The 26015-nt window shown below is 42.5% G+C and overlaps 1 protein-coding gene across 7 annotated transcripts in view; it reads left to right on the forward strand.

The window, feature by feature from the left end:
* The window catches only part of ARMC9 (armadillo repeat containing 9), a 136296-nt gene that overhangs the window by 56681 nt on the left and 53600 nt on the right, over positions 1-26015 (forward strand). For all 7 annotated transcript variants that reach the window (XM_019739807.3, XM_074314880.2, XM_019739808.3 and 4 more), the window contains 4 exons: positions 1122-1198; positions 4120-4194; positions 7587-7677; positions 11900-11955. In XM_019739807.3, coding sequence (XP_019595366.3) covers positions 1122-1198; positions 4120-4194; positions 7587-7677; positions 11900-11955 — 299 coding nt within the window. The remainder of the gene's footprint in view (positions 1-1121; positions 1199-4119; positions 4195-7586; positions 7678-11899; positions 11956-26015) is intronic.

A 26015-nucleotide genomic window follows, 5' to 3' on the forward strand; every position in this document is an offset into this window, starting at 1 on the left:
ACTTGTATTCACCTTTTGTTATAAGTATATATTGAGTACTACAATTTTAAGATAGTTTTCCTTTCTTCAAAAGTGTATACATTGTTTGGCACCCTCTATATATATGTATGTAACACCTGCGTTAAGAGGAAAATAAAGTGTTTATTGCACTATTCAAAGATAGAAAGTTACGAATTATGATCCCTTTTATCTGAAGGCAGGGAAGTATATTCTCAAGGTTGCAGAGGATTAAGTTGGTGACAGAGCAGGGAAGTTAAACCCTGCTGCCTGCCCCTTATCACAGCTGTTTTCTCCACTCCACCCCCTGGAGATGGGGATTCTCACACGGACATCACAAGTCACTTATGTGCTTGATCCATACAAGTAGTGATTTTAGCTTTCTACACGTTCCATCCCGTTTACATGCTATGGTCCCTGGGATGAGAGAAGCTTCTGTAGAAGAGGTGCCAACCAAGTCCAGCCTGTGGCTGACCTCAGTCTGAGTAGCCCCAGTGTTGGGAGAAGGTTACCCAGGTAAATAGCTCAGGGGGATTTGCCAGAAGCTTCTTCACCCTCAGATGCTTTGTCATCTGAAGCCCCTGTGTGTTGTTGACTGAGTAAATGACTATTTCAATCTTCTTTTATAAAAAAATAGCCTGTGCAAAAGGTCCTTACTTCAAAATATTTGTTATTAATAGATTATAATCAGACTTTCTGATTATCATCAGTTTATTTGCAGCGAGTATTATGATGATGTTTGGAGTTATTAAAATACCTGTATGATTTTGATGGTGGTCTATGCACGTGCCAGGTAGAACATCGATCACTCTGTAATATATTACACTGTGCTCAATAGCTCTGTGCTATGCCTGAATAATAATAACTGCCACCATTTACTGAGCGCTTGGAGTGTGCCCACCTATACTGAGTTAGTTAATTCTACATCACCCTTTAAGGTAGATATTAATAATCCCTAAGGAATCCCAGAGGAAGAAACTGGGGTCCAGCTTGGTTAAGTGACTCACCTAAGGTCACACCGCTCATAAGCAGAGGAGCCAAGATGTGTATTCAAGTCGGTCTGACTTGAAACTGTGCTTCTGTGTTTAGACACGTCATGTTTTGTTTTGTGTGTTTTTCTTAAGGGAAGAACATGTGTGCCAAGGTGGCCGGCCTCGCGCTGAAAGTTCTTTCAGATCTGCTGGGCCATGAAAATCACGAGGTACTCAATTAGAGCTGCTATCCCTGGGCTTGGGGAGGGCTGGCCCAGGGTAGCTACTGCAATCTCCCTCCTCCGCGTATTTGTGTAAGCTTTTATAATTTCTGAATTCTAGAACTCGGAAGCAGGAAGTCGTTCCTCCACTCCTCACTTGCTCGCACCCTGCCCTCAGTGGCTTCTGCCAGCTCCCTCATGTGCATTATTTTTTTCTCCTTATCATCTATCCATGCTTCATTCCTCCCCTCACATTGACGCTCCTCTGTTGTTTCATGTATGTCTGTAGACATGTGTGTAGTCTGAAAATGTGTTTAATATCGTGTGTATTTTTAATTGTATAAATAGTGTTGCATTCTAGAGCTCATTACTTTTCTTATGTTTTCACTGCGTTTTCAGGACCTTTCCATGTTGCTGCATATACACCCAGTCCCTTAGCTCTCACTACTGCAACACAGCCCTTTGTTTGCAGCCCTCCTGTTTTACTTATCCACCTCCCAGGGTGTCCACTTTGGTTGCCTCCACCTCTCTGCTGCCACCGTGGTCCTCAGTGGACGTTGCCACACATGCCCCACGAGGGCCTGTGCCAGAGCTTCCCTGGTACATAGACACTTGTCACTGCTGGCTCACCCCCTATGTCAGTCTCAGGTCAGAGTCCTGGAAATCGTCTCAGAATGGCAGTTCTAGCTTCTGCTGTCATGGGCGTCCTCCCCAACACTTGTGATTTTCTAAGCTTTTTAGCTTATGCGTTGCAAGTCCTTTTTAAATAAAGTAGAGATCTGGATAAACTAATGAACAAAACTAATAAACAGTATAACATGTTGTTCACCTGCTTTCCTACACATGCCTTTTCAGAAACGGTAGCATCACTTTGCACCTGAAGTCAAATCCTCAACAAAACTCTGACCTCTTTCTCCAGACCAGGTGCAGGGGTGTCTTAGCAGGACCGGGCGGTTGAGTACCGCTGGGTCCAAGTGAAGCACTTGCTATCCCTGCGTCTGTCCCCATTTCAGACAGACAGATCCCATTCTGTTCATTTCTTTCACGTTGTAGGTTCCTGGAGCCCCATCATCTCAGAGACCTGGGCGACTTTAGCAAGTGGAGGTTACAGTGTGTGCATGCCTTTTATATTTTAAAACCAGTGAGCTCTTAACTATTTCTAGACCAGAATGAACTCTGTTCTCCATTTTCTTCAACTCAGGCCATTGAAGCCAGAGGGAAATGCATTCTGTCTCTAATAGTAAAGGTTGGTTTCAGGTGTTGGAACCAGAATGTTGGCTCTGAAAACTGAATATGCTACAGGATTCAGATCATGTCATTAACTGTTGCCAATGCATTTGCTTTGGAAGATCAACCTATATATTTTTTAGAGCCTGGAGAAGTGTTCAGTACGTAAATAAATGCTACACACATGTATCCTACACAAGATAATTGTGTTCTTAGAAGCCAAAATCCAGAAGCCACAAAGATGCACATATTTGACTATATGAACATTAAATTTTTTTTGTATGAGAAAAATGCCATAGTCAAATTCAAAAGACAAATGATACCCTGAGAAAAAATTCGCATCATATGACAAAAGTTTAATATCCCTAACATATAAAGAACTCCTGTAATTGATAAGTGAAAGTCAAATTATAAAAAAATGAAAACAGAAAAAAATGTAAAGGATATAAATGGGCAATTTACACAATGGTAAATCTTGATGGCCTTTAAACATGAAAAGCTGTATAATTTCGCTAGTATTCAGGGAAATGAAAATAAAAACAACTATAAACTGCCTTTTTTTACCCATTAGATTGGCAAAAATTGAAAGTAATGAAGTTTAGTGCTGGCAAGTGGTGGTGGGAAATGAACCCTTTCCCCTCCCGCCCCCATCACCGTAGAGAGAATATGGCACAGTTTGCTCAGAAGGGAGCTGTCATTTGTCAGGTACCTACATATGCACTATGTCCTGGGCTGGCCTTATGCTGGGGTTACCCACATGATTAAAACATGGTCCCTGTCCTTGAAGAGATCATAGTGGTGGAGACATGTATACATTTAAAAATATACCAAGTCCAGGACAGTAGTGGGGGGTTGTGCCGAAGTAGGGGAGCACTCTGTGCAGGGTTCAGGCAGGGTTCCCTTTGAGCTATGTCGCAGCTGAGTTTTAAAGCATTGATCATAGCTTTCCAGACAGACACGTGTGAGAGGTGCATTCCCAGCAAAATGAACAGCTAGAACCAGGGCCATGGCCTGTCACCGGGTGGTGTGACGTGTCCCTTATGTAGTGTGGAACCTCTGCAGTGTGAACGTCATGGCAAGCAGGGAGGGGCAGAGCGGGTGATAGAGGCCAAAGCCTGAAGGCTCCTATGGGCTGAACCGAGGAATCAAGGAGTGGAGTAACGACAGCCCGCTTCCGAGTTCTTTCCAGGCAGACTATGCGGAAGCTGTCCGAAGTAGGGAGAGGTGGCATTTGGCCCATGTTGTGGAATTTTGGCAATGATAGGATGGTTGTGTGAAAGCGTGCACATCAAAGGCAGGACTCATTTGGAGATGTGATGTAGCCCAGGTCATGGACAGGTCTGAATGAGGACAGTAGCTATGTGTGGAAAAGAAAAGTTCCTATCCAAGACAGCTTGGAGACTCCCCGAAAGAGAGTAAAAAGGGAGAGGTATCCGTGATGACCCCAGAGTTTCTAGCCTGAGTGGTCAGGATCGCATTAATTAAGCAATGAAACATAGCGGGGGTAGTAAGCTTTGGGGGCAATGGTGGATTTGGTTCTGAGCTCTGTTGTAACAAAGGGAGACGTCTGTCGTTTGGAGAGCTGTGAAGATGGTAACTCACTGTCCGCTTTAGTCAGAGTGTTCCCAAGTGTGGTGTTTGATAACTGAGTTGTATAGTATTTGAGACCTTGCAAGTGACTGGATTTTTTTCTTCCCTCAAAGATACAGCCGTATGTGAATGGAGCACTGTACAGCATCCTTTCTATCCCGTCCATTCGTGAGGAAGCAAGAGCTATGGTAAGAAACGTGCTTGAGAAATGTGTCAGCTTCTGTTAGTGCCATAGGTCGGAGCCATGAGAACAAGGGGTTCCCAGACTGGGCTCCGTGGAGGGGCTTTCAGAGAGTTTATGAATGCCCCAAAATCGTATGCCAAGTACATATTTGCAATTTTCTCATGAGAGTCTGTGGCTTTTACCCGATTCTCAAGGGACCCCTAGCTCCTCAGTGATTAAGAACCATGTTAGAAAGTTCCCAGCAGGTTTATTTTTGGAAAATTGTAGACATTCTTTTTTTTTCTAATTTAAATGGCTGATTTAAATTTGGGGTTGGGGGAATGCATATGGATTTTGTAGTAGCAGAAGCTTAACAAGAAAACAATGAAATGATGGAAATCACAAATTCACCTCCAGGATTCCTGGAGGAATTGTGGCAGCAGTGAGAACAGGTGCAATCAAAACACTCTTGACATTCTGATAGCGACCAAATGGAACAGAAAAGCTAGTAAAGATGATAATACCGGCCATACTTAGTTTTTTGTCTAATTAGTGATTCAGTACTTAATGTGTTTACATTAGTGCATATACTGGAAGTTTAAACAAGCCTCAGGTGATTCGTATAGGTTTTTGAGATGACAGATGTTTCTAGATCTAATCAGCAAAACCACCATAGCTTTGTCCTTTTCCCGTACAATATGTGAAACCAGGCCAACTGTGCATATTAAATGCTGTGACAAGGGGGTTAAATATATTCCAGAGGCTGAATTCAGTTTGAGAGCAACAAAACATGTTCTCCCACTTGGTTTTGCTTAGAAGAATTGCCAAATCTTCTCATTGGTCATCTAAATTACATCACCCATTTTGCCAGAAGTAAAAACTTATTTAGGAACCATTCTGTGTGGTCACAGTAAACAATGGGACTTAATTGCCTCCTGCTTTTGAATAATAATAGTTTTTTTTTTAAACCCTGCTTTCTCAACACAGAAAATAAACTTGGTTAAGTTCTGTATTACAGTCATTCAGGTGCAAGAGAGGAATTGTCAACCAAGCAAAGCACAAGGAATAAAACATGTAGGCTGAAGAGAAAGAAAGAAAGAATGGAGGTGACATGGAATTAAAAAGCTTGAAAGGCAGCTGTGGAGGGAAAACCTCTAGGGCGAAGGGGTGGAGAAGGCCGAGGGAACTGTCTTCAAGGGACAGGGACCAAGTGGGGAGGGCAGACTCGTTGCTGTTTGACAGGAGAGATGAGAGCCCTTAGAGACCATCCAGGCCAGGGAGAGAGAAGGTGGAAGGAAGGGACAGAGCCTCAGAGACCTGTGTGACCCTAGCCAGAGGGCTCACCCAGGTGCAACTAGAGTCCCAGGAGAGGAGGGAGACAATGGGGCAGAAAAAGGGTTGAATTAATAAGCTATCTAGGAAATCCCCAAATGTTTGGAAATTAAAATATTGACCCTTGTGTAAGTTATCTGTTGCTGCATAACAAATTACCCAGAAGCTCAGTGGCTTTAAAATTTTATTATCACCGCTCAATTTCTGTGGGACACAAGTTCGAGAGCAGCTTAGTGGGATGGTCCTGGCTAAGAGGCTCTCGTCAGGTTCTAGTCAAGACTTCAGCCAGGGCACCCAGGGCTTGAGCAGGGCTGGGGAATCCGCCTCCGCGCTCGCTCACGCGGCTGGCTGTTGGCGGGGACCTCATGTCCTCAACACATGGGCCTCTCCATAGCACTTCTCTCGATGAGGCATCTGGGTTCCCCCCCACCTCCCCGAGTGAGTGATCCCAAAGAGAAAGAAAGAGCAGGACGGGAGCCACAGTATCCTTTATGACCTGGTCTCAGAAGTGATACACACAGACCGACCCTGGCACAGTGTGGGAGGGGACTGCTCAGGAGTACGAATTCCAGGAGGTGGGGGCGTTTGGGGGCTATCTTGGAGGCTGACTGCTGCACACTTGTAAGTCACCTGTGGATTAGAGAAGAAGTCACAAGGGAAATGAGGGGCTATTAATATTTTGACATAATTACATATATTTCCTCGATTTTTCATTTAGTTTTTAATTATGGTGTTTTGGGTCATACGGCAGCTTTAATTGTAGTTGAGTCTGTTAATATTTTCTGTTATAGCTTCTGACATAAGTTTCTAGACAGCCTCTGAATTATTGAGTTATTGACTTTAAGAAGAAAACGTGGATGACTTAGATAAAGGTATAAGCAGTATAAGCTTCTGTCTGGCATTTAACAGGCATAACCTATGTAGGAACCCTCTTGTTAGTCTGAACGGAGGAAGCTTTTGGACACGTCACTTAAGCAGTTGCCTGTTTATTTATAAGAGAGGCCTCTAAGAGAGGTTATGGCCAGGGTTTTCTAAAGCCCTGAGACTGCCCACATTTCACTCTTATCCTTGAGGAAGTTTTTAGATTAAGAAAGGAATTACATTCTTTTTGCATATAACAATAATACAGAAAACCAGACAGCGAGGAACACATCATCCGTAATCTCACCACCTTGACGCCTGCTTGTGACAATGCTGGAGAATTCGTAGCTGAGCTAATGTTCTCAAACCTTGCTGGGGTTTGCAGCGTGTGTCCGCACAATCCTTTTGGAAAGCAGTTTGGTGACACATATGAGAAACCACTAAAACCTCCTGGATTCATTTATTTCCCTCTGGTCACTGATTCAGAGAAGAGCTCTACCATGAAGATGCCCATTTCAGCATTTTTATAATAGTGAAAAACCAGAAGAAACATAACATCTAGTAACAGGAATTGCTAATGAAATTATGGCTCTTTTGCGCAAAACATTAATAGCTATTGAGGATGATAATTAGGAAAAGCAGTATGAGGAAGGATGGAAAATTTTTATTGTATAATGAGAGATAAAAGCAGAATATGACGTTATAAGAACTCTGTTTTTGCAACTGTGTAAAACATTTGTGTACTTGTAGAAAATGACAAAAAATACATAAAAATTATATTAGTACCAAATACTATGATGTTGGTCTTAAAAATAATAGAAAGGGAAAAAAAAAAAACAGGAGAAAAAGATAAATGAGTGCCCCGAGACCCATTTGAACTTTCAGAGGTTGCCAAGGTCTGGGGCCGGAGAGCAGATCAGATCAGTATGGCTGCCCTGAGGGCCACTCCAAAGCCTCTTGCACCCAGGGCTGGAGTATTGGGAGCTGTGGAGCTATCTGTGTGTTTACTAAATATGTTATAATTAGGTCCGATATTCTACCAAGAAGAAAATAATTTCACTGTGAATTATAAAAAGAATGTTTAACAGTGAACAGAGGAATTGTTCTTGTGCATATATAAGAAAGTGTTTTGGGAGGGCTTGACTGAAACTATCCCACGGAAAAGTAGATCCCCGCAAAGAATGTTAACTGAAATGTTAACTGTTCCTCTCTTCACTGCTTTAGGGGATGGAAGACATCCTTCGCTGCTTCATCAGAGAAGGCAGTGCTGAAATGATCCGCCAGATCGAATTCATCATCAAGCAGCTGAATTCAGGTCCGTTTAATGCAAGAATCTGTGAATCTTTTGAATCTTTCACATGTGCCAGGAACATACATGGGCTTTCTCAGAAGGACTTGTCATATCTTGGAATTCATTCAAGAGGCCTAAGTGAACCCATAATCAACCAGGTCATCAATGCCAGATTATCCCAAGATCAGCAATCGCTTATCACACTTCAGGCTTAGAGTCAACAAAAAGAATTCAGAAACAATTACAGAAACCCTTCTCTAACCCTAAATTCTCTTTATGTGGGCTTCCCCCTCCTCATTCTTCCTCCACCTCCGAAGAGTGGCTTCCCCAGAGTCCTAGAGTCAGATAAGGAAGACAGATGCCAGTCTTTTCAGCCACTGGAGAAAATGTCATCATCCTCCCGCATTTCATTCATTCACTCAGGAGTAGTTTATGTTGCCAACTGACAGCACGGGAGGATGTGATCCCCTTTTTTGTCTGGCTTCCTCCATTATCATGGCAACCCACATCCCATAATAAGCAGGAAAGGATGGTGAGGGGAGCCTTGGATGGAACCAGGGTGGTGCGGAAGCTCTTAGCTCTTTCTATGGACTCCTGACTTGCACACATGCCAGAGGCTCCCGGGGCCAAGCTTGTCCCTTATCTCTGCGTGCCCTTCCCTTCCACCCAGCAGTCAACGCCACTGAGAGTCCAAGTGCACAAATCCTGTTCAGCACACGAACAAGGGTCAAAAAAACAAATCTTTTTATCTCGACTCTAATCCCAAGTCAGCAGCTTGATGAGGCCAAGCAGAAGGGAGATGCCAGAAGCCTCTCACAGGAAGAAGCCTCCAGGTGGCTCTTCTGGCTCATGGTTCACGGCCTGGGCTGCACAGGATGGCCGCCTGGGAGATTTGGAAATTCGTAAGGCAGTGCCCCATCCCAATTAAAATCAATCTCTGGGGGAACCCCAGGCGCGCGTGCTGCTTAAAGCTTCCAGGTGACTCCAGCGTGCAGCTGGGGTGGCTCATGCCTGCCTCGGGCAGACACAGGCATGGGGAGGCAGATGGAGGACGTCACAGCGTGTCCGGATTCACAGCAGGCAGCTGGGAGAGCAGCCAGGGAGCCTGAGACCTTGGCTCCCTTCAGGCTGGGGGCCCATTTCCATTTGAACATCCTTCCTTCTGGGTTTTGTGGAGCAAGTATAATTCATCCCAAATTCAGGTGGGCAAGGAACAGAACTTGATTTTCTGCAACAACTTTATTTCTGATTTTGAACCCCGTTCTGCTGGGTGGGCATGTTAAAAAATAAAGTGAAATAAAACCCTACCCTGAATCCTGGCTGAGGTTGCTCCCTACCCCCTCGGTAGGCCACAGTTTGGGAAGGCGGAGAAATGCTGGGAAAAGCCGTTTCCTGTCTGCTCCGTGGTCACCAGCTCTGCCAAGACCTCCCTCCCAGGCAGGGGACATCTGCAGCTGCAGGGTCACATCTGGGTTGGGACTCTGCTTTGAGGCTGACTGTGTTTCAATCTGTCGAGACACACCTCCCTTTCCTTGTCCGTCTTCCCACCTCCCTGGCAGCCAAGAAGCTGGGTGAGGCCCCCCCTTGCTCTCTGGCTAAAAAACATCTTTCTCTTACATAAACCTGGCCCTTGGAGCAGTATGCCAAAGAATGTGAGGAGGGAAGGAGGGGTCAGTTTACATTTCTGTAGGGGGTGTGCTTTGGCACAAGTTAACATGGGCAGAGCTGAGGCAGGAAGGGCTTGGGAAATACCTGCTTAGCTCAGTAAGCGCCAGTTTAAATAAAGAGTATCTAAAGTATTTCCTTTTTTATCTGAAGCACCTAAGTGATTCTGTACCCATAGGACAATGGCAGGACCCAGAGATGATTACCCAGGAGGCTGCTATTTTGAAACCAAACTAGAAACTCACTGAACGTTTGGATGGAGGACACACAAATACCTTAGCATATGTGTCATCAGCATCAAGTCAAAATGAATCCACCAGCATTGCAATGGAACCTAGAGGAGGGACAGCTGGAGAGTTTCTATCCAGTCCAATCTTCAGTCTCATGTGGAACTTAATAGCAGGACAGGAATTAGTGGAAGTTTACTCGTGTAACATACACAAAGTGGCCTTGCCGCCATCTGTAGTTAGAGTACTGACCTTCTTGGTTCATTTTAGTGAACATGAAAACATGTATATGGGTTTTCATACGAGTACATTCAAGCCTATCTCAATTCTCTAGCACTGTTTTTCCAACAGAGTTTTAAGGTCTTCAGGTACAGAAAGTCCAGTATATTGTCAGTACCTACCCCATAGATGGGAAAGGACTACTCTGGCGAAACCTAAGGAAGAAACCTAAGGAAGACTTGATGCTGAGAGGTGGAGCTGAGCAGCCATCAGCAAGAATGGGAAGTTTGCCAGTAACTCCAGTCCTCAGCTGGGGGACCCGCGACACTGACCGCTCACTGAAGAGAGGACAGGGAGACCTGACAGGTCCCTGGGCAGGAACAAGGCAAAGCCATCCTCTCCAGCTGGGCCCTCCGGAAAGGCAGGATACTGTCGACTCCAGCATGATGCCCTGTTAGTTATCTGTGTGAGAGCACCTTGTGGGGCAGAGCTCATGTCCCCGTCACCCCAGAGAAAAGGAGCCGAGGTTTATAAGGTGCTTGAGTTCACAGGACTGGATTGTTCTGGGGATAGGATGAGTGTGAGCTTAAGGGAGGGGAATGTGGCTGGACTAGACTGTGGACTCATGAAATGTCTAAGATTCTTTGAAAAGAAAAAAGTTATTTCCATATTTGACAAAGAAAGGTTTATCACTGATGAATATAACAGCATCTCCATTTTGAAAGCCACTTGCTTGAAAGCCTTCTACTGAAGGTGGGATGGAGTCATGCTATCATGGGCCAGCAAGAAATAGAGGTTAGGTCATTGAGCTTCAGCCCGAATACAGAATGACTTAACAGTCTCCTGTCTGTAAAGTGGCTTTCTTGACTGAATTCTATAACAACGGTATGACTCATGATCGGCGTAGAGGGATGCAAACCCCGGTGAGGTGGGGACAGGAGTCAGTGTCCTGGCCCCGGTCCAGCCACGTCAGTGGAGTCCTTGCCTTTAGAAGGAAGGCTGTGTTGCAGATGTGGGGTGCCCTGGTTTCTACCTATTCTCTTCTAGGAAATGGTTTGGGAATTTGAACAAGTTTTGGTGAATCTGCCGCCAGTCTCTTCGATAATGGTCTTTGGTTTCCTCTTCCCTCCTACTCCCTGTTTGACTTGCTTTCCTCCTCTCTTAGGCTTTCTTTACTTTCATGTCATCTGTTCAAGAAACAAGTGATAATAAGGAAGGTGCAGAAGGGATAAGGGGATGAGTACGTGAGGTTCTCTGTCCCCAGGGACTCACGATCTAGTACAGTGGGTGAGAAAGCCACCCAGACAAGACAGTAGCCATTCATTCAATAGTGTTGAGTGTTATCAGTTCTGGATAAAATGCCGAGTGTGTTCAGGATTGGTGACTGTTCCGTGAGGGATCAGGGACAGATTCGGGGAACAGAAAGGCACCAACTTCTATGTAATGCCTGCTGTGCCCCTGTCCTGCTGGTGTGTTGTAAGACCCCGCAACAACCCTACGAAGTAGGCGGTCTGATACCCATTTTACAGATTAAGAGACAGAGGCTCATTTGTCCTCTGACTCAATTGTGCTATTAATTTATTCCTCCTATGTGAACTCTCTGAAGATGTAGCAATGAACCACGGGAGCCTGCAGGAACCTTACCTGCCATGACCCTCCTCCCACTGTGGAAAAATCATGAGGTTTAAGAATAGACTCGGTTTGAATCTCAGTTCTGTAACTTACTGGGAGTGTGATCATAAACAAGTCCCTTATCCTCTCTCTGCCTCCATTTGTTATTTGTTATAACATGGGGATAAGAGTCAGGAAGTGAAATAACACGTGGGTTGCAGAATCTAGCATCGTACCTAGCGATAATACTAGCTTACTTTCCCCTAAATTCCTCTGAAATAACATGAGGGCTTTTAATTTTTCTCATGCCACTACTAATGTCTTCTGAGAAAAATGAAGAGATGGATTTACAATTGCTTAGGATGATCAGACTATGGCTGAAACGATACCAGGAACATGATTGTTTTGATGGAACCTAATTCTCATTAGGGTGTTTACATGCTTCTGCAGCGGCTAAGGAATTTTGTTGACCAAGGCTCCCAGCTACGGTCTCAGTTCTTCATTGATTTTTTTTCCCTTTATAGAAGAGCTACTGGATGGTGTTCTTGAATCTGATGATGATGAAGATGAAGATGACGAAGTAAGTTGGAAGCGCTTGACACCACATAGAAAATTTGTGCCAAACTATTCTGAGTCTCTTCCTTGCCTTGAAAAGTTAGTCCAGAAATGGAGATTTTGATCCCTGCTGTGTGATTTTTCACAGTCCTGTAGATTGGCTACAGCTCAGCAGGGTGGTTTTCTGCCCGGCTCCTGTGGGTGTCACGTGGCTGCTTTCCGCGTCCAAGCGAGCCCTGCCCCTCCACGGCCTCTCCGTGTGAGCGCCGATCACCCTGTGGGGAGCAAGTGAAAGCTCCCAGCCCTCTTCCGGGGTCGGCAGCCTCAGAACATCATTTTTGCTGCTTTCTGCTCAGGGCACAGCGTAAGACCAGCGCAGGTTTTGGGGCGGCAATTAGACTCCACCGACAGGAGGGCCCAGGGTGGGAGCCGCTGTGGGTGGCCGTGTCTGAAGACTGCCGCACCTCGGGTGGGTGGGCTGCAGCCAGCACTCGGCTGCACTGGGGTTTGTGAGAGTTTGAAAGAAAAAAATCTCAGTTCTTCAGCGTGACTGTTTTGCCTTGAAGGGGAGTGAGTCTGCACCGATCTTCCTCATGGGTGGGTACGTTGAGCAGGAGGCTCACGGTGAGAATCTCTAGAGTGAGAGACGGGGCTTGGTTCAGAGCTGGCGGAATGTCGTGCAGGGCGGCCTGCAGGGTCTCTGCTCCCGCTCCCCACACAAGAACGCAGGATATGGTGAGGCCAAAAAGGAACACCCACGGAGCCATAGGTAGGGGAGTCATACCACTATATTCTCTCTGGTGGCACTATACTCTCACTGGAGGCTGGATCCACACTGTTCGCAAACTGCCATCCACGCTTGCCAGCCCAGCCGCCATCTTCTTGCTAGCCCCCATTCTTTCTCTCTTCTCCTTCTCTCTCTGCTAGCGTAGCCACAGCAGTTATATTAGTGGCCAATGGCTCACTGGTTACAGCTGACGGCCAACTAGCCACAGCTGATGGCCATCCAATCACAGTTGGCCATTTACTACCTGAGCCAGCACCTGTCTATGTGAGGCCGAGAGCCTGGAAACTACTTTCTGGGGCTCTGCCCTCACATTCCACCCCTACAGGCTCTCGCCTCACAATCTACGCGACAAGCGTCTTCCGCGAGGGGACCTGTGCGAGGAGCCTGGGGGTGAATGCAATATCCTGGACACAACTAGGCTCTCTGGGCACAGCCAGGGTTTCTCAGGGCACCACCAGTACTTCTGGGCACGGCCAGACTTCCTGGACTTCTTAGGGTACCACTAGTTTCCCCGGGCACAGCTAGGATTTCTCAGGGCACTGCCACTCTCTGTGGGCACAGCCACACTTCCTGGACACAGCCAGGGCTTTCAGGGCACTGCCACTCTCTGTGGGCACAGCCACACTTCCTGGACACAGCCAGGGCTCTCAGCGCACTGCCACTCTCTCTGTGCCTCTCAGGGTACCCTGCTGGAACAATAGCGACTCACAATCAAGGTGCTTACATATTCTCAATGGCGGCCAGTCAAGAGACAAAAGCAAATATCCCCCAGTTCCACTAACAACAGTTCCCAAACAAACAGTCGAGCGGTCCATTAAATTAGGGATGGAAGGCAATTCCCCATAGTCCATAGTCATTCACCAGGGCTGTCCTGGGGGTGAGGGATGACCTTGACCTCACCCTCATCTCCCACGGAGGACTCAGCAAGCGTTACCTCCTGGGACTACAAGTCCTGCATCCGGGCTGCCCGAGCAGGAACTTCCCCGGCCCACAGGGCTGCAACGACCTTCGCTTTCTCCGGCCTGTGCTGGTTGGGGAAATGTCCACATCTTTCCACCTCTCCACGGGGCTCCCTCTCTCCAGCAGCTGCATGGCTTTTCCTGTGCTGGTGGGAGAACCGTCCACGTCCTCCCACCCCTCCACAGGGGTCCAGCTCTCCGGCAGCTGCTCCTCCTGGTCTTCCAGAGATTGAGTGTTCATACACACAAACTGCTCCACCACTCTTGGGAGAGCTTTGGCCGGCACCATACCCTGCTCGCTGCGCCATTTGTCATGCGGGAGACCCTGCTCGCTGCGCCATTTGTCATGCGGGAGACCCTGCTCGCTGTGCCATGTGTCGTGCAGGGCGGCCTGCAGGGTCTCTGCTCCCGCTCCCCATACAAGAACGCAGGATATGGTGAGGCCAAAAAGGAACACCCACGGAGCCATAGGTAGGGGAGTCATACCACTATATTCTCTCTGGCGGCACTATACTCTCAATGGAGGCTGGATTCACACTGTCTGCAAACCGCCATCCACACTTGCCAGCCCAGCCGCCATCTTCTCGCTAGCCCCCATTCTTTCTTCTCTTTCCTCTCTCTCTTAGCGTAGCCACAGCAGTTATATTGTGGCCAATGGCTCACTGGTTACAGCTGACGGCCAACTAGCCACAGCTGATGGCCATGCAATCACAGTTGGCCATTTACTACCTGAGCCAGCACCTGTCTATGTGAGGCCGAGAGCCTGGAAACTACTTTCTGGGGCTCTGCCCCCACACGGAACTAACCACTTTCCTCTGCATTCTTTGGATATGGCTTTCTCAGCTTGAAAAATCTGCTTACCTTGTTTTTTAGAGCGTGAAGGTTCAGAAGGTTTAGAAGTAATGTGGGTGAGTCTCGTGGAATGGTATAAAGAATGGTGGTGACTCATGGGCTGTAGATGGATTATCAGATGACAAGCCTTTTCATTGTTTCTCCTTTAGCTCTAGAAAAAACATAGCCATTGTCCTGTCTAATTCTCTGTGGCAGTAAGTAATTTGCATTCCTTCTACTTTGTGGGGGAATGAATGCTGGAAGATATATTTTTACTTGGAGTTGTGGTCTGTCTGTTGAGAAGGTGTGTGAAAGCCAGGTTTCTGTTCATGGGGGAGATATTCATTTAAAGGCCCTCACCAAACAGGACAGCTGTGCTGAAGCCTGCGAGTGATTGTCCCTCCTCAGGCCGCGCCTGCCATTTTCTTCACGGGCTGTAGGTGGCACCAGCGAGTATTCTTGCTCACTCACTGCCTTGGGGGACAAGTTCGGTTCTGGACCTGAGACAGGGATCCCTGGCCAGCACCTTCTCCAGGCCCCGTCCTTTACAAACGTGGATCCAGAGAGGGGAGGAGGCCAGCCTAAGGCCACCAGAGAGTTGATGGCAGTAAAATCTGGTTTAGGACAGAGATCAGCAGACTTTTTCTATAAAGGGAAAGAGTGAAAATTTTAGGCTTTGCAGGCTCTTTTTCAACCATTCAAATCTGCTATTTTAACACAAAGTAGCTATCAACAATACATAAATGGATGAACATGGCTGTGTTCCCATAAAACTTTGTTTATGGACACCAAAATTTGAATTTCATGATTGTTATGTGTCACTGAATTTTTTCCCCAAATATTTAAAAATGTGAAAATCATTCTTAGCTTGCCGGCCTTCCAAAACCAGGCATCTTGGCCCGTGAGCCATCATTTTCCATCCTCTGGAGAGAAGCCAGCCCCCTTGACCCAATCTTCTCAGAACTGCCCTATGATAAGACACCACCTTTGTGCGTGGCCATTCAATACTGTTTAAATTATATTTTGAGTTAATATCTTAATTATTTAATTTCAATAACTTTTTGTCATTGTGTCCAAAAGTTTCTCTCAAGATCTATTTTCCCCCTTCCTATGTTACCCTTGTAGGGTTTTTTATTTTGTTTTGTTGCTATTAACCCCTTTGTTTTTCTACTACAAGGGGAAATTCATTTGGTGCAGCTGTTCAGGTTAATGATGGAAATTCACCTTTTGGAAATTTTGCTATGGAAACAATTACAGTCTACTATAAATGAAGGAATATAGAAATCTTTCAATTTTCTGGACTTTTTGCTACTCTGTGCAGATTGTTATTTTAAGAGGGTAATGATTGAAAAATATTTGTTGTGATAATTAGACTTTTCAGAAGATGCCTAGAAGGGGTTTAATTGGGAAATTATAAGGAAAGCACCTGTCAGTTGGGGCATAACTTGACTTTTTGTGAAGAACTCAGGTCAGCAGATTCTGGACTCCCTCCCTTCTGATCCTGGGGGTACATCACACAGTATCAGCAAGGGTGACCTGGAAGGGTTGAGTGTGTCTGGATTTTACTCAGCTTTCCCCGAGGGCAAGTGTTAGCTTTAAAATTGCCTTTTAAAATTAGAAAAAGGACAGTAAAAGATGCTTAGACTAAAGGAAAATTTCCAAAAATCATTTGAGCAAGTGGCACTGTTAGAATATGGGTATCACCTCCCAAGGTAACAACTTTGAAGGAAACAGCAGAATTATTCTCAGGGCCTAAGGGTCATATGTCATCTTGCTTAGCAATGTAAAGTGTTTTTTAAATTTAATATTTAGACCCAAAGCACACATAGTGGAGTCATTGTTTTCAGTTATCTGCTTTGTGCCTCTAAAGATGAAACGGCTCTATTGGAGTGGGGCCGGAGGCCTGGGTGAATTATACTTGCTTTACGTAACATTGAGCTGAAAACTACGGACTTGCCACTCTGGCCACTGGTCCTGCTCCACTGGAAACTCTCAGGATGACCCCCAGTTGCAAAATCTAATTTTTTTCTCTAATTTCTAAAAATGTAATGACTTGTTCTGACTGTTAACACTTAGTTATGTCTGAATATACCTACATTTATATGCCAAAGAAAAAAAAAAGAAAGTTGGAGCTAGAAATGTTCTTTTCTCACTTGTAGACTGTCCAGGATGTAATGTCAGATGGAAAAAGGAAATCGCAAAGTAATGTGAACAGTATGATTTTATTTCAGAAAAAATAAACACAGAAACACACATCCTTATGAATTATATATATGCTTATGTATACATGTAGCAGAAAGGTGTGGAAAGTTACACCCTCTCTGTTGACACTGGAAACCAACCAAGGGCACTAGAATAAGAGGTGAAGGGAGGCCTTGATTAGCAGGGCCCGAGCTGCACATTGGTCATGTGAAGTGAGAAGTGAAAAGGGCACACAGCTTTGGTGGACAGAAGTCAGTTGCTGAGCATTTTTGTAGACTAATGGGGCAAAAGCCAAAAGGAGTGGTTGAGGAACATATGGGAAGTGAGAGAAGTTGGCCTTGAGCAAGAGAAGAGAGTTGGGTGGTAGCAAAACAGACATTTTTGTTTTGTTTTAATTTGAGAGAGACCTAAGCATGTTACAATGCTGATGGGAAGGATCCAGTTGAGAGAGAGAGGTTGGACATTCAAGGCAGGAGAAGAGAGAAGATGGTATCAGGGCAGGTGTTTTCATTATTTTCTAAATTCCTTCTTATACTTTCTTGGCCCACAAGACCGCAGACCCATTTAAACCTCCACAGAAATAAAATCATCATCAGATAAGCTTGGACAGGACACACAAGAGAATGAACAGATAACAACTACAATTTAAGGGTTCAAGTGCATCTCATCTAGTACTTTGAAGAAATGTATTATTTGGTGCAATTTATTTTTATATTAAACATATGTAATGTGTTCCCAAAGGACCAATGATAAATCATGAGGCTCTGGAACCCCAATTCTAATGTTCTCGCCTCAAATGGCTCATGTTTCATTTCCTTATTACCGTTTAAGGCAAGGTTCCTCGTGTCTAACTGAGAAGTGGCTTTGTGACTGGGGATGAAAGGCCTCCTGTGCTATCCTAGAAGACTGATTTGAAGACAAAGATTCTCCCCTCTTAACAAAACAGATTTAAATGCCCTGCACTTTTACATGCTGGTTGCCATGTATGAGTTAGTGACAGTCATATGCTCAGTAATTTCCTTCTCTATGGACGGCTCATATCGAAGTCACTCATTTCTTCATTCAACAGATATCTGAGGACCTTGAAATAACCTTATTCTAGGAAATAATGGGGGAGGAATGCAAAAGAAATCTGAAAGAGTATCCATGGTTTAAAATACCTCCGAGAGTTTAAAATCTAGATATGTGAGAGAATGATGGTCCTGATACTGCAGCGCGCACTCGTGTACCAGGCACTGCCCTAGGTGCTCTAAATGTACTCCGTCACCTACTCCTCACCGCAACCCAGTGACAGTTACTGCTGTTATGCCCATTTCACAGATGGGGAAACAGAGACAAAAAAAACATCACTTGCCAGGTTCACACAGCTAGTAAGTACATGATAGAACTGGGATTCCAACCCATGTGGTCTGACTCAACAGGCTACACCGTTCACCACTATACCGTAGTGTGTCTTGTAAAACACACATTAGCAATTAACAAATAATAGAGAACAAATTATAGGTTCATGGCTATGCTAGAAACAGGAAGTGCCGCAGAACTTCCAAGTACTCAAAATACTGGAAGATGGCTGCCCTGACAGGACTTGGCCTAGCCTAGGTTGAAAGGTAAGTGGAATGGGGTGATGGTGGGTGGCATGGATGTGGCCAGGACAGGAGGACAGGCGTCTTCTAGAGGAGGCAGCATAATTTCATCTTTTGCCTCTTACCTGAGCCACACCAACCACCCTCACCCCCAAGACTCTGTTATCAACAGTGTGTGTATATACTTTCATACTTTCCTTACAAGATACATACACCAAGTACACATACAGATGTGGACATATCTATGGGTGTTTATGTCAATATTTGTTTTACAAAGTGGGGTAATACAGATCTAGATATAAGTACATACACAATGTTGTCTTTTTTATTTGTTAGTATTTTCTGGAAATCCTTCTGAGTCAGGCTGCATAGCACATTGAGTTTTTCTCATGCTGTGGATGTATGATTTTCCAGATTTTTGGTTACTTCAAACAATTCTGCTGTAAACATCTTTGTAACTATATCCTTACTTACTGCTGCTTTTATTTTTACATGGGCTTCTGTTGATGGGTTGAACTGTATGTGTGTTTTTTAATAGAGTCTTCCACATTGCATTTCTGTAAGAATTCAGATTTCACTAGCAGAGCAGGAAAGGAACCTTTTCCCTCTTTCTCCACCAGCCATGGGTGCCATTACTTTTTTTATTTTTGCCAATATAATGGTGGTAACGTGCTAGCTCATTGTTATTTTAATTTTGCACCTCCATTGAGTAGTGAATATGAATGTTTATTTTATTGGATATTTGGATTTCCTGTGCTGTAATTTCCTATTCATATACCTTCTCCATTTTTTAAATTGTGTTTGTCTTCCATATCAATTTATATGAATTCTCTATCACAATTATTGACCCTTTTTCACCTTCATTCCAAATATTTTAAAGATATATTTATTGACCGATTTTTAGAAAAATATTTTGCCTTAAATCTTTAAAAAATATTTTTAAAAGATAACTATATTGGCTTTTCTTTTATAGCCTCTGGGATTTCTGTCCTGATGACGGTTTTCCTTAACCCTAAATTTTACATATAGCCTATTTTATACATAGAAAATATATAATGTTTATGGAAGGTTTGAAGTAACTATTCTCAAATTTTTGGTTTCAGGACACTTTTACACTCTTAAAAATTATTGAAGATTCCAAAGAGCTTTTGTTTACGTGTATTTTGCCTATCAGTATTTACTAAATTAGAATTTAAAATTGATCAAATGTATTTATTGATTAATTTTTAAATGACAATGATAGACCCATGACATGTTAATATAAATAAGATACTTTTATTGAAAATGCTATTTTCCAAAATAAAAAGCATATATTAAGATGAGTAGCAATTACATTTTAATCGTGAAAAAAAAAAAAAAGATGAGTAGCATTGTATTTTAGTTTTGCAAATCTCTTTCATGTCTGGATTAGAATATACTTGGATCCTTATATTCATCTCTGGGTTCTATCTGTTGCAATATGTTGTTTTGATTGACGGATATAAAGAAAATCCAACTTGATCCATTTATGAAGTTAGGAGTGGAGTATTTTAATAAGCTTTTGGGAATGAGATTTTTTTTGGATACTACTTCAAAACAGGACAAGTGATGGTTTATTAAAGGCCAGTTGTAATGTGAAATCAGAAACCATGTCAACAAACCTTTTTTAGTCTGTTAACTAAAATCTATTTGTCTATTTCGCTTTTTGTGAATTTTATTTTCTGATTGTATAGAAATACAATTGATTTAGTATATGGATCTTGTATCTTTCAACCTTACTGAACTCATTTATCAGCTCTAAGAGTTTTTGTTTCTTCGTTTTGCTTTGTTTTGTTTTGTGATGGATTCCTTAGGATTCTCTGTATACAACTCCTTGTCATCTGTGAATAGAGGTAGTTTTACTTCTGTCTTTCCAGTCTAGATGTCTTTTATTTCCTCTTCTTGCCAAATTGCGCTGGCTGTGACTTCTGGTACAATGCTGAATAGAAGTGGCGAGAATGGACCCCTTTGAATCTTTCCTGATCCTGGGGGAAAGGTTTCTGCCTTTCACCATCCACTATAAAGTTAGCTGCGGCTTCTTCATAGATGCTCATTATCAGGCTGAGAAAGTTCCCTTCTATTCTGAGTTTGTTGAGTGTGGGATTTTGCCAAATGCTTTTCCTATATCAATTAAGATGATCATGTGGGGTTTTTTCTTTCATTCTGTTAATGTGATATGTTACATTGATTGATTTTCATACGTTAAACCACCCTTGAATTCCTGAGATAAACCCCACTTCGTTATGATATATAATCCCATTTATATGTGGCTGGATTTGGTTTGCTAGTATTTTGTTGAGGATTTTTTTTAAACCCATATTTTAAATCTATATTCTGAGTCTATAGTTTGACTTCTCTTGTGATATCTTTGTCCAGTTTTGATATCAGGGTAATATTGGCCTCATAATATGAGTTGGGAAGTGTTCCCTCCTCTTCTGTTTTTAGGAAGAATTTGTGAAGAGTTGATGTTAATTCTTCTTTAAATGTTTGGTGGAATTCACCAGTGCAGCCTTCGGGACTTGGGCTTTTCTTTGTTGAAAGTTTTTTGACAAATTTGATCTCTTTACTTATTATAAGTCTGTCTATTCAGATTTTTAATTTCTTCTTGAGTCAGTTTCTATCATTTGTGTCTTTCTAGGAATTTGTCCATCTCATCTAAGACATCTAATGTGTTGGTATACAATTGTTCATAGTATTCCCTTATGATCCTTTTTATTGCTGTAATGTCACTAGTGTCCCATTTTTCAGTCCTGATTTTAGTAATTTGAGTCTTACCTCTTTTTTTTAGTCAGTGCTATGGACTGAATTGTGTCCCCTCAAATTCACATGGTGCAGCCCTAACCCCCAGTGTGTCTGTATTTTGAGATTGGGCATATAAGGATATAATTAAGGTTAAATGAGATCATAAGGGTAGGACCCTAACCTGATAGGATTACTATTCTCATAAGAGACACTACAGAGCACTTTCTATCTCACACCACTAATGTGAGGACACAGAGAAAACGCAGCTGCCCACAAGCCAGGAAGAGAGCCCTTGTCAGAAAATGCATCAGCCTGCACCTTGATCTTGGACTTCTAGCTTCCAGAACTGTGATATAAATTTCTGTTGGTTAAGATACCTAAGACACCCAGTTGTTGGTATTTTGTTATGCAGCCCAAGCTAATACAGTCAGTCTAGCTAAAAGCTTGTCAATTTTGTTTATCTTTCCAAGAACCAACCTTTGGTTTTGTTGATTTTCTTTATTGTTTTTCTATTCACGATTTCATTTATCTCTGCTCTAATCTTTATTATTTCCTTTCCTCTCGTCTTCTTTTTCTGATTTCTTAAGGTCTAAAGTTAGGTTATTGATTTGAGATCTTTCTTGATTTTTCTTTTTTTTAATGTAGGCATTGAATACATACATTAAATACACACCACTATAAATTTCCCTCTGAGTACTGCTTTTGCTGCATCCCATAAGTTTTGGAAGGTTGTGTTTTCGTTTTCATTCATCTCAAAATATTTTCTAGTTTTCCTTGTGATTTCTTCTTTGACCCATTGGTTATTTAAGAGTGTGTTTTCAACAAAGTCCCAGAGGACATGGCTGGTGACACTGAGCAAGCTCTCAGGTCAATAAAGACAAGTCCTGTGAATCGTCAGACAGATCGAATGTGACATTTCTCTGAGAAGGAGGCTTTTAGGGAGCTCAAATCCTGTCTGCCCCTCCAGTGACTGCTTGGCTGCTGGTTTTCACTGTGTTTGCAGGGCTGGTGGTTTTCAAGGAGCTGGGGAGAAAGTGAGAGGAATAGGGAAAGTTTGACTGCCACAGCATTTGTTCTTACTGAGAGTTAGCCATTTTTTTCCTTGAATAAACACTCCCCAGATTGTCATAAGCCTCTAGTCAATTTTCAGAATGCTGAAAAAGTTGATTTTGATCATTTTTGCCAGTGTTCTCCTTGCTTTTCTGGAGGAATGGATTTTCAGAAGTTCTTACTTCACAATTTCTGCTGGCATCCTTCCTGTTTTGCACTTTCAGTAGCTCTTTTACCCAGGCATGGTTTTGTATTTTCATATATTGGTCATTTGGAAAATAATGGCTTTGCAGTTTTGTGTTTCTTCCAAATGTTGCCCTATTTCATTATAAAACATCCCTCAAAATTGCATTAGTTACTTTTGCCACTGATTTCATTAGAAAGGTCTTTAGGTATTGGGAAGCTGTCAAGCTCACAGTGTACAATTTTTTTTTAATTGTTTTCTCTTGAGAGTTCAAATTTTATTATTGATAATAGATACTGTCATTTGCTTTTCTTAAAGTGACAGGCTCACCTCACTAATTTTTGAGAACATGTCAGCCAGATACCCAAGTCTGAATAATCTTAGTTTTCTGTCATTCTTTCTTTTTCTTTTTTTAATAACAGCTTTAATGAGATATAATTCACATACCATACAATTCACCAATTTAAGTATACAATACAAAGGTTTTTAGTATATTGGGAGTTATGCAACCATCACCACAATCAATTTTAGAACATTCAATCACCCCTTTGAGAAATCCTGTAGTAATCACTTTCCATTTCCCCTAACCCCACCCCCATTCTCACCCCACCTAGCCCTAGGCAACTACTTATCTACTCTGTCTCTATAGATTTGCCTATTCTGGATATTTCATATATAGATGGAATTATACGTTATATGATCTTTTGTGACTGCTTCTTTCACTTTACATAATGTCCTCAAAGTGCATCCATGTTGTATTAACAGCATGTATAAGTACTTTATTTCTGTTCATTGCAGAATAATATTCCATTGTATGGATATACCTCATTTAGTTTATCTGTTCATCAGTTGATGGACATTTGGGTTTCCACTTTTTGGCTGTTATGGATAATACTGCTGTGAACATTTGTGCACAAATTTTTGTGTGGACATATATTCTTATTTCCACTGGGGATATACCTAGGAGTGGAATTGCTGGGTCATATAGTAACTCTATGTTATTATATGACATTTGCAGAACTGCCAGGCTGTTTTCCAAGGTGGTTGTATCATTTTACGTTCCCACCGTCAGTGTATGAGAATTAGAATTTCTCCACATCTTCACTAACACTTGTTATTATGTGTCTTTCTGCTTATAGGCATCCTGTTTGGTCTGAAGTGGTGATCTCATTGTGGTTTGAGTTTCATTTCTCTAATGGCTATTGGTGTTGATGTCTTTGGTTGAAAGAATGTTCTTTCAACCAAAAATGGTGTTCCTTGAAAAATGTGCCTCATTCAGCTTGCAACTCAGATAATCTCACAAATGCTTTTCCTCAAGATAACCATTAGGTACATCCCATTTTGTTACACAGAATGTTAAAAAGATGGGCCACAAGAGTCAACATATAATAAAATTAATTCCTGCTGCTTCATCAAGGACATTGTTAAATGAAACTCTATCCATCTGTCATCTTTCTGTCACCTATCTGTCATTTTTATCTATCATTTGTCTATCTATCTAGTGGCAGTGGAGAATTCAGTGACTGCTCTACAGTTTGGCAGCGTTGATGCTCAGTGTTTTCACCCTTCATTGCTTTTGTACATCAGTGCCGATGTCAGTACAATTGTTCCCAGATAAACCATGAAAGTCAATGCAGGTATTCAATACCTTAAGTATTGCAGCCGGCCTCACTTGTATTGTGTTACCAAGCATTTCCGTAAGAGATGTCTGATGATGAGCTACTGTTGGTACTGGATGAATACAAGGCAAATAAATGGCAAGCCCAGGCATACTTCTGCAGATGAAATATTAACTCAGCATTCATGTTTGCAGCTTAATCTTTAAATCAATGAGCTACTGATTTATTGGAAGGTAGCATGCTGTAATTTCTTTTCTAACTTTCCATCCAGTAGACATTCCACAAGCAGTGTCAGCTTTACAAGGCTATTGTGTATGTTTCTTCAACCAAGGCAACACAACAACTTATCCTTCAAGGTTCTTCAGTGGCTTTGTTTTTTGTTTTTTGTTTGTTTTTATTTCTTTTTAATTGGGGAAGGGCAACAGGACTTTATTGGGGAACAGTTTGTACTTCCAGGACTTAATTTTCCAAGTCAAGTTGTCCTTTCAGTCTTAGTTGTGGAGAGCGCAGCTCAGCTCCAGGTCCAGTTGCTGTTGCTAGTTGCAGAGGGCGCAGCCCACCATCCCTTGCAGGAGTCGAACTGGCAACCTTGTGATTGAGAGGACGCACTCCAACCAACTGAGCCATCTGGGAGCTCAGCGGCAGGTCAGCTCAAGGTGCCGTGTTCAATCTTAGTTGCAGGGGGCGCTGCCCACTATCCCTTGTGGGACTCGAGGAATTGAACTGGCAACCGTGTGGTTGAGAGCCCACTGGCCCATGTGGGAATCGAACCGGCAGCCTTCGGAGTTAGGAGCATAGCGCTCTAACCGCCTGAGCCACCAGGCCGGCCCGGTGGCTTTGTTTTTTAATAATTTTTTTATGGGGGAGAATAGTTTTAGATTTATAGAAAAAAAGTAATACATAGAATTCCTGTATAGCCACCATGCAGCTTCAGTGGCTTTTAAATCTAGTTTGAGAAGTTATAACAAATTTTCAATTTTTGACTTTTAAAGAACTCATCACATCTATGTTTAAAATATTCAAATCCTTTATCTTTAAACTCTGAATAATTGGTCTCAAAATCATACCTCCACTGAACTGGCGTATAATACTGTTCAAATATGTTCTGTTACATAAGACACAATAAGGTAAATTATTGACATCTATAAAACTGAGGAAAAGATAGCTTCCATCATATTTTCATTTTTTATTTGCAGTTTCAACCTTGGAATAGATTCCGCCCTTCCATGAGTCAGAGAACTTTTTGATAAGTCAGTTTCGTTTTTTTCAGCATCTTTCCATAAAAATGGTACGGCTGTGGGTGGAGAAAGGAAGTCCTTTGAGCTCCCTTTTTTAAGCTGGTGATACCTCCTTAAAAATATAAGAAAAAGATAAGCAAATTGTCTTTGATTTTATCTTTTATTTTAGAATTAATGTCTTAAATTTTAACCGGTAACAGTTTTAGAGAAAATTTTAAAGCTTAAAAAAGTTTTTTTAAAAATTATAAAAATATTCTTGCAAAATAAAACAGTAAGTGTACTTCTAGCCTGCTTCTGCATAGTAAAAAGGAAAACTTCAAGATTTCAAAATAATGGTTTATTGGGTGATAATGAAGCATACCAGTTATATCAGTAGATATAACCGAAGATAGCTACTAAAAGCACAGTAGATGTGCTGAGAACAAACTTAGTTATGAAAATCTAGAAAACAAGAATATTGAAGCATACATTAAATTAGCTATCGGAGTGATAGCTAATGTAGCCTCTAGAAACTTCACTGTGTCGTGAGAGAGTGACAAAGGCAAATATTACGTTAAAATAATTTTGTATTATTTTATATTTTATAATGACAAATACATATGATATGTAATAATATTGTGAACAGGGTTTAGACTTTATAGACCCCCTGAATGGGTCTTGAGACCGCCGAAGGTTCCCAGACCACACTTTGAGAACCATTGGTTTACAGTTTTGTTTTATACAATGTTTATGAGTTTGGGTTTTAAAATTTACTCTGACTTCATAAAATAGATAAGAGAGTTTTTCATCTTTTCCTAGAGGCTGGAATTAGTTTTATTTTATTTTGTCTTATCAGTTCTTCCACCCCCATCCATTGCACCTGGCCCAGTGGC

The sequence above is a fragment of the Rhinolophus sinicus genome, chromosome 17 (genome assembly GCF_057876585.1).
Source record: "Rhinolophus sinicus isolate RSI-liver-muscle chromosome 17, RSI-T2T, whole genome shotgun sequence".
In the NCBI taxonomy this organism is placed as follows: domain Eukaryota; kingdom Metazoa; phylum Chordata; class Mammalia; order Chiroptera; family Rhinolophidae; genus Rhinolophus; species Rhinolophus sinicus.